Raw genomic sequence first — 9,088 nt, 5'->3', positions numbered from 1 at the left:
ATAAGATGTGTACATTTTAATTAAACATTTTTAGTCTTAATTTTCATTGATATATGTTTCCCACCTAATTCATTTAAGAACACAAAGAAAATAATAAATGTGTTTGAAAAATACATGGTCTTGTGAGAGAGTATTTCTTATAAGCACAGTGTGCAATTTCCTAATGACATCTATCATCTTTTCTCATGTATTTTTCAATTATTTTTTATCCATTTTATATACCAACCATAGTTCCTCCTTCCCCTCTTTCTACTTCCTCCCCACCCCCTCTCCTACCGACCCCCCATTCACTCCTTAGAAGGGTAAGGCCTCCCACAGGAAGTGAACAAACCTGGCACATTAAGTTGAGGCAGAACTAAGCCCCTTCCCTCTTTATCAAGGCTGAGTAAGGCATCCCACCATAGAGAATGGGCTCCAAAACGCCAGCTCATGACTACCCTAACTGTCATCATAGAACCTCCATACAGTAACTGATGGAAGCTAATGCAGAGATCCACAGTCAAGGACCAGGCAGAGTTCCCCCAAGTTCAGTCAAAGGAAGAGAGGAGAGAATATATGAGCAAGGACAGTCATAATCATGATGGGGAAATCCACAGAGACAGCTGACCTGAGATTTGTAGTGGGAGCTCAAGAACTCTAGACTGACAGCTGGGAGCCTGCATGGGACATTTATCATCTTTAAGACCTGTGTTTCTCTACCTTTGAAAATAATGTATAGGATATGGAACATACTGAAGATGCCATAATAACAACCCCGGAGAAGAGCAGGAAAAAAAACTTTATAAGGGAACTGGATTTTTTTTAAATCTTTGAAAATGAATAATGATGTAAGTACATGGTTAAACTCTGAAACAATAGAAAGGACTTGCTCTTGGGTACAGGACCCCAGGTTCCAGTTACTGATCTTATATACCTCCAAAAAAATTCTCCCAGAAAAAAGGAAAGTAATTCCCCCCTCTACAGCAATGTATTTCTGCTGGCTGGTAGTGGCGCACAGCTTAAATCCCACCCAGCACTTGGGAGGCAAAGGCAGGCAGATCTCAGTTGAGTTCGAGGCCAGCCTAGTCTACCAAGAACATTCCAGTTACATGGATAAATCCTGTCTCAAAAAAAACAAAAATAAAATGAAGAAAAAGAAGAAAAGAAATATATTTCTCCAAATGTAATATATGTATATATGTGTGCTTATATATGTGTGTGTGCATAGTACCCAGTACTGTTACATGTCTGTATACATGAGCATTCATTTTTAAGTGCAAAAGATACTAAGTATTCTGAACCTTACTTTTGATTTCTGAAAGGAGATCAAAGCTGAGAGATAATGGGTTTTTAAAGACTTTGGACTTTAAAAGAGACTGGATACTTTAGAGACTGAATTTTTAAGTGTTTGAAACTTTAAAAGATCATGGGACATTTCAAAGTTGAAATGCTTAGAATGCAATGTTGATATTAGTATATGATCTCGGAAGTGAACAAGATAGGAAATATTGTGGCTTAACAGTACTGTATCGCTGTGTCAAGTTGACAAAGGGGTCAGTTGTCCTGTCTAGTTCTATGTCAACTTGATATAAGGAAGAGTCCTCTGGGAAAAGGAAAACTCAGTTATGAAAATGTCTCTATAAGACTGGGCTGTAAACAGACTTCTAAAACATTTTCTTAACTAGTGATTGATACAGAAGGGCCTAGCCCATTGTGGGTGGTGCCATCCTTGGGCTGGTATTCTTGGGTTCCTTAAGAAAGCCCAAACGGAGCAAATCAGAGCACAAGCCAGTAATCAGCATTCCTCCATGGATTCTGCATCAGCTCTTGACTCTGAGTTCTTGTCCTGTGTGAGGTTCTGTCCTAACTTCCTTCAATGATGGACTAAGATGTGGAAGTCTAAGCTAAATAAACCTTTCATTCCCAATTTACTATTGGTCAAAATGCTTCACCAGAGCAATAGCAATCCTAACTGTAGGGGAGTGTCAGTGTTAACAGCTGTGGAGGTGTAACGCTATCCTGACCAATCAGACAGCAAGGCTGTACTTATTAGAGCTGCAAAGGGGCATCTCTGGAGGCTGGAGCCACAATAGGACAGCTCAGGCCTGGAGAGAAAGGTGTCCTAACTTGTCCAGAAGCCAGGTTTCCTGAAGTTGGGGTGCAGTGGGGGATGGTCTCCCTGCAGGATATAGTAATCTCACTCCTCTCCTGGACAGCAGCTACAGATGAGATCTTCTCTGTTCCCTTAAGGGAATGTCCTAGCAGTTCTATCAGCTTCTTCTTCAGTCCAAGATGTTACTTCTTTGGCTAATACTCTGTAAAAGGGGAAGCCCCTGCAGACATGTAGCAATCTCCTCTGGCTCTGTCAAAAAAGCTATTACTTGGTCTCAGCGATGTGTTTCAGTTCTGTCCCCTCAGGAAAATCTCAGTCAGGTTCTTCTCTTCTGCAATGGCTAATGAAGATCATCACCCAAGACTCTTTTGCGAAAGAGATTTATTTGGAAAGGAGTCCAGGAGAGTGGCTACCTCTGCCGGGGTGGTGAACGGCCTCCAACTGAACAGGCAGAGAGGCTAATATAGGGCTTCGTAAGGACAGAGTTTTCCCAGAGAGAAAAAGGATCGATTAGTTTTCCCCGGTAAGGGGAAGGGGCAGAGATGGCCCTGATTTCTTGGCCTAACTGTGTTTCTTTCACTGACTCTGGGTTAAGAGTCCAGGGGCTCAGGGCTTGGTTGGTTTCCTGCTCAGGGATCAGTTAGTTTTCCTGCTTCAGTTGGCCCTTTTATCTTAGTAATACAGGCATGCTAGAAGAGAAGCTACTCTCAGCACTCTGCTAGCCAGCACGCTGCCTTACTATGTTCCAACTCTTACCCTTATACCCATAGATGAATGTAGCTACCGCCCTTCATCCGAGAAATTTCTCTTTTACAGCAAATGGAGATCATCAGAGAAAACCGCAACTCTACACTATGCAGAGGTGAAGAGATAGATGGTGGGGAGCTCAGCCCCAATCTATACATCTGGACCACAGCTCCTGCACCTACGGTTCTGGGAACATCACAGGAGAGGGAGCATAGGGATTATAAAAGTTAGAATACCATGAATTTGGCTGTGGGATGACTATATGAAGAAGACCAGAAGTATATCAGTATCAGTAGGCAGGCTAATGTGACAGGGAGTGCATTTAGGGGGCCCCACCCTTAAATAGAGAACTACAGGAAACTAATGACTGCCTGAAGAAAGAAAATTAGCCTGTCACAAAGATGAGTGTCCTTACTGGTTACCCAATGCAATATATAAAATATATGAAACCACACATACAGTATATGTGTGCATGTAACAATAATAATCAAAGAAAAGAGCTATTGATTTGAGAGTGGGGTGTCATGGCAGGGGTTGGAGGTCGAGTACATGGAAGAAACTGGAGGGAGAAAAGGGGAAGGAAGAAACATAATTCTATTATAATTTAAATTGTGTATTTTTGTGAAGTGAGGCATTTGTGTCTCTTTATTCTGAACAAAGACAAATGCTGACTGATTTGGGATGAACTACTACTGCCACCAAGTGTTAGGATTCCAACACAGTTATATATGTTTTTCCACTGAAAATGTAGTATAAAGCATGCTAACCTATGTCACTGTATAATATCACAAAACTGTTTAAATAAAGTGAATACTAATGAATAGATAAAATATATTTTACTGGATTTACTTGATGTACTTAGTAAACAAAGTATAAGATGAACACCATTGATTTTGTTTCCACAAATGCCATGGCCATTGCTGTGGCAAACAGACAGACAGACAGGCAGACAGGCAGACACACACACACACACACACACACACACACACACACACACACAACATGAAAGCTATGTTTTTCTAGGAAAAATTAAAGTGATTTTTTTTTACTGCTTAATAACATGAGAAACTATGGGCATTAAGTCCAGGGCATGTAGCTGACATTTGCTCCAAGTTCTTACAGATGCCCTTTCAGTTATGACATTAACTTCCAGTTCAGAGAATAATGGCTGTATCTCCACTCACAGACAAAAAAGAGTCCTGTTCTCAAAATCAGCTTCATGTTGTGTTCTATGGTAATGTGTAACCAACAGATTCATCTGGGGGATACTAGAATTAAGTATGGTGCTTTCTCATATGTCTTCCATTGTATCATAAGGGGTCTACTAAAGATGAGTTGATAGGAGGATGATGTTATGAACTTATCTCTACGGTCAAACAGGCTTGGGTTTAAAGGCTAACTGTGAAGTTCATCAGTCTCCAAGACCCTGGGCAAAGTCACTTCAGTTCCAGAATCTATGAAACCTGGTCATCATCTTTTGAAGTAGGCAGGGACTTTTTTTGTTGTTGTTTTATTTATCGAGTGTCTCTGTAGTTTTGGAACCTATCCTGGAACTAGCTCTTGTAGACCAGGCTGGCCCAGAACTCAGAAATCTGCCTGCCTCTGCCTCCCGAGTTCTGGGATTAATGGCGTTCGCCACAACGGCCGGCAGTTGGCAAGGATATTATATGTTTAAGATGCACACGTAGTAAATGTTTGTGGTCACGTTTCATGTACCACCAATCCGACTTCTGAACTTGTACGAGTCGGGAAGAAATGGGGTCCCAATTTCCTTTACTGCAGCTGCTCTCAGAGTGGTAGAAAAAGCGGTCTCCCATTCCACTCTCCTGAAGGAGAAGGCCCATATTCCAACAGACCCCAACAGATTTAAAAATAGAAATTTCAAACACCTCCCTTCCCCAAGCGTTGCCAGGGTGTGAGCATTGCCCACCTTTACCTCTGCCTCAAATCCTGCGTCACAAAACCTCTTGCGAATGTTCACTGCACGTCTAGTTCCAGCGGGAACCCCGCCTCCTCGCAGACAATGCCAAGTCCACTCCAATTGGCTGTCGTCCTTGGTAACCAAGGACGCGGTGGGAATGCGGGGGTGGGGGTGAGGGGGCCCTGCCGGTATATAAAGGCTGCCACTGCCCACACCCATTCAGTCCGGCCAGGACGGCGACGGTGAAGCACCTGGGTTGAGAGGGAGGAGCAAGGTAACAAGCGATCCCTGCCTCTCCGGTCCCCAGCCCAAGCCTCGTGTGAGGCGGGTGTGTGAGGGACCCGGGAGTGGCTCTCACAGCTCATCGCCCACCAACACCTTCCTCCCCCACCATCTTTACCCCACCCAAATCACCTGGGCAAGACAACCCAGGTGCGAAAAGAAAGTGATTCTGAAGGAAGAGCTAGCAAGTGGAGAAGAAAGAGGGCAGGCGAGGTCATAGACACTAGCACCTGGCCCTAGGGACCAACAGAAAGGCTCTTCTGATTGACCATCGGATCTGGCCAAAGTGACAGCTCCTAGGAGGCTACCACTAGGAAGACTCGTGGAGATCCCTAAACCATGACCCAGACGGTCAACGAAAGGGAAGATCCCCTCAATCTGGGCGGAGGCGGTTGGGCATCCTCCATTCCATTGCGCACTTGGTCCTCCTATCATCGAAGGCAGAGGGGCTCTCAGATGTCCAAGCGGCGGTACCGTGATGGCACCAAATCTGAGTACGAGGCTCCCAGGAAACAACCCAAGCAACAGCATAGCCCTGGCCCATGGTACCAACCGCCCAGAGGGCCCTATTGGGCGGTGTCCTCCAACTGGGGACGCTGTGGAGAGCCCTGGCGCCCACCTCTGATGGCAGTCCATAGCCCCCTGTGCCCAGCGCAGATGATCCGAGCCTACGGTCTGCACCCGGTTTGCCTTTGCTGCTGTTGCTACTGTAGCGGGCCCTGGAACCCCTGTTGGGAGAGACCCCCTGGCAGAAAGAAGCGCTGGGGACGTAGGAGCCGTGGCCTGCGCCGCCATCCTCGTCGCTCCTTCCCGAGGAGCCCACCTATAGACCTGAGCAAGCTGCTGCGGCCGGTCAACCTTTACGGGTGGCGGGCACCTGGGATGAGAGCGCCTCGGAACACCACTCAGTTCATCATGAACCAGGTCTATGAAGACATGAGGCAGCAAGAGAAGATGGAGCGCCAGCAGGCGGTGTTGAGAGCGCAGCAAGCCCAGTCCAGTGGCACAACGCCGGGAGACTTCACTGTCAACGAGGCGCCTCACTGCAGCGTCGAGGAAGACGCCCAAATGCCTGAAGATCTGTATGGCTTCATGCAGGATCCCTCTCTAACCTTCAGTCCTGCTCCAGTGCAGCAAATCCCGTCTCCCACCCCACAGCGGGTAGAGGAGGAGGAGAAAAATGATGATGAGGAGTGTGGAGAGGTGTGTGATGAAAAGGAGGAGAGTGAGGAGGAGGACGAGGAGGAGGATAGAGAGGCAGAGAATGAAGATGTGGATGAGGAGGAAGTCGAAGAGGCTGACAATATGGAAGGAGGAGAAGACGACCAAGAAGAGGAGGATATGTTGGAAGAGGAGGGGCTGGAGGCGGGACAGCAGAGAGAGGAAGACAAATTTTTGCCTCTGGGAATGCCTTTGTCAATCCTAGTAGGGGACGAAGAGGAAAGAGAGAACTTTATAAACTATGACTTATTAAGCCGAGAACAAAGAATTCCCAATGTGCCGGAGGCAGATCTGTTTATGGTACCGGACATCGGACATTAGCCATTAGCCATCAGGAAGGGAACTGAGAAACAAAAATGGAACTGAGTTGAGGCTAATGGGGATTACCAACTTATTAAATGCAAATTCAAAAGTGAGTTCCATTAATAAACATCAATGTAAACACCTTCGTTGGCCACTATAAAATATTTAAACATTGGTGTGTTTGTGTATGACTGTGATGGGTGGGGGAGGGAAAGATTTCAGATATATTTTATTGGAAATGATTAAAGGCCAAATATTTTATTACTCCAGTTTGAATATTTTCATTTGCTGTCTCCCTCTTCAGACAACTGAGATTTTATAGTTCAAATTTTTTTTTGCAATATCGAAAACATTAAGTTTAATGAGCTTGCAATCAACATATTTTTGGCTGTCACCTGCTTAAGAAGCATGCATGGTGACCATTGAATATTTACCACTGCCCTTGTCACTGAGGGCACTGAGAACAGCCCTTTTCTACAGCTGTAGATTTTCCACCGTCAGAGTTCATTTTTGAGGGCTGTTTTTTTGTAACCCCATTTGCAGGCTGTTGCCATTGCTCATTCTTATTCCTTACTCCACAGTGCTATGGATCTTCCTCAGAGGAACATGAAGTTGCTTCTGTGGAACTGGTTATTTGCCATGGCCTCAGCAATCCATAATCCATGTGTGGAGAGGATTCCCCATGGTCAAAAGTCAACTTGTACATCTAGTTAAGATCCAAGGTAACTGCAAACAATGGCACATGGCTTAGATTTTGGAAGCCTTGTTCATGCATATATTCCTTGCACACGTTCAGAGGAAAATAGAAACTTAGTTTTGCAGAACGGATTAAAGAAATGATTGTTGACTTTTGCGCGGGGGTAGAATATCTAATTTTGTTTCCCAGTTTGTCTTCTTTAAAAAAGAGAGTAAAAATGATGTGCAAATATGAGCCTGTGTGAATAGTTTTTGATAATCTATGGAGAACACATTATTCCAAATAGCTACCATGGTACAAAGAATTTTAAGGAGTAAAAACATATCTCCCTCCAGTTGAGTAAGTTTCACTAACAGCATTTGTCTAGAGTCATCCATGATGAAGAATTTGACTACAACAGCTTCAGAATTCCACCTTGTCAGTTAGGCTTCTTAACTTGATACACTAGTATTTGTTGGTTGAACAGAATATTTTCTTGTTGATCTCTTTCTTGGGTAGGTATTGATTTATTTACAGGATTATAGGCAATTGAGAAAATTATTAAAAATGTCCTCATTTGTATTTAAACATCTCAAGTCTATGCAGCTGTTCTTCAGGGTCCAACGGGATAAAGGAAAAAAAAAACCCTCTTTGTAAGATTCTACAAACCACACCATACATTAAATACATACAATAAATATCAAACATTTTATGGTAAGCTAGGAAAGTATTACTTTATGTATGACTCAGTCTAAATGTCCTATCAAATGGATTTAAATTGGCTACTATATGCCTTCCTGTTGCATTTATTATACACACATATAGTGAAAATAAAACTCTATGTCACTGATACTGGCCATTCATACACATTAAAACTCAAACGTGCTTAACTCAAAACATTTGTGAAAAAAATCACTATGGCAAATGAGTATAGCTCTCTACTTAAGAAAGCTATCTAGCTTTGACTGTCTTTACAATATCACACCTAGAAAATTCTCAATCTCTCCTTGTAAGAGACACTTCTTGTAAATTTAAAACTTCTAATTTTTATTATTTGTGAATTTTATCCATGCATGCAATGAATTAGAATCATACCCACGCCACTCAATGATCTCCCTTGGTTTCCTGACACACCATCTTAACATCTTCCTAACTTTGTAGCTTCTAAAAAATTAAATTTAGCAAATTAAATGCCTCCAAAGCTTTTCTTTTTACATCACTACTACAGATTGCCTTAGTCTCTGTCCTACCACTATGAAGAGACACCATGACCACGTCATTTAATTTGAGGCTTTCTTAGAGTTTCAGAGGTTTAGTCCATAATCATCATGACGGAGCAAGGCAGCAGGTGTGAAAGACTGCACACTGAGAAGATTGTCCAAGCAGACATTCTGACCTGCAGGTGGTAAAGAGCTACAGAATGTTACGGAACAGCACTCTTCCATAGCCATAAGCACTAGCTCTGATTTCTTAACACTTTGTCTCCTCGAAGCTTTTCAGTAATGAGAAAGGCCATTTCTCCATGGTAGATGGTTACCTCCATGAGCGAGTCTCCCTTCAAATGAGAAGCTGGTCTCAAGGGTGCAGGCCATGAATTCATCTGTCACTTTGTTTTCCAATTACTCACTTGGGACTATAAATTTTTACACAATAAATCACCCTGAATCAAAGGCTTACAGATGTTTATGTTGAAAAGTCATAGGTTCAAGCCTCTTTCATCTTGCTTTATGTAAATCATGCCTGGATATTTCCCGTGTGAAGGACACTTGCAGAGGTATGTATAGCATGTTTAAATGCATAGTCATAGTTCCAGCAATGAGAACTCTCAAGGATGGTGGACATGGCT

The 9,088-nt window shown here is 43.4% G+C and overlaps 1 protein-coding gene and 1 long non-coding RNA gene across 2 annotated transcripts in view; one reads left to right on the top strand and one right to left on the bottom strand.

Annotated features, from left to right (window-relative positions):
- LOC142838584 (uncharacterized) overlaps positions 1–9,088 on the bottom strand; it is a 188,160-nt gene that overhangs the window by 1,107 nt on the left and 177,965 nt on the right. The gene's annotated exons all lie outside the window — the stretch shown is intronic.
- On the top strand, positions 5,382–6,584 carry Ccer1 (coiled-coil glutamate rich protein 1). Its single transcript, XM_075954778.1, has one exon. The coding sequence runs from the start codon at positions 5,382–5,384 to the stop codon at positions 6,582–6,584; it is 1,203 nt and encodes a 400-aa protein (XP_075810893.1).

This window comes from Microtus pennsylvanicus, chromosome 20 (assembly GCF_037038515.1).
Source record: "Microtus pennsylvanicus isolate mMicPen1 chromosome 20, mMicPen1.hap1, whole genome shotgun sequence".
Lineage (NCBI taxonomy): Eukaryota > Metazoa > Chordata > Mammalia > Rodentia > Cricetidae > Microtus > Microtus pennsylvanicus.
This window is presented reverse-complemented; position numbering and strand designations above follow the sequence as displayed.

Bases quoted from the DNA above. Each gene is read 5' to 3' on its own strand.
- Ccer1 (XM_075954778.1), top strand. From the start codon at position 5,382: ATGACCCAGACGGTCAACGAAAGGGAAGATCCCCTCAATCTGGGCGGA.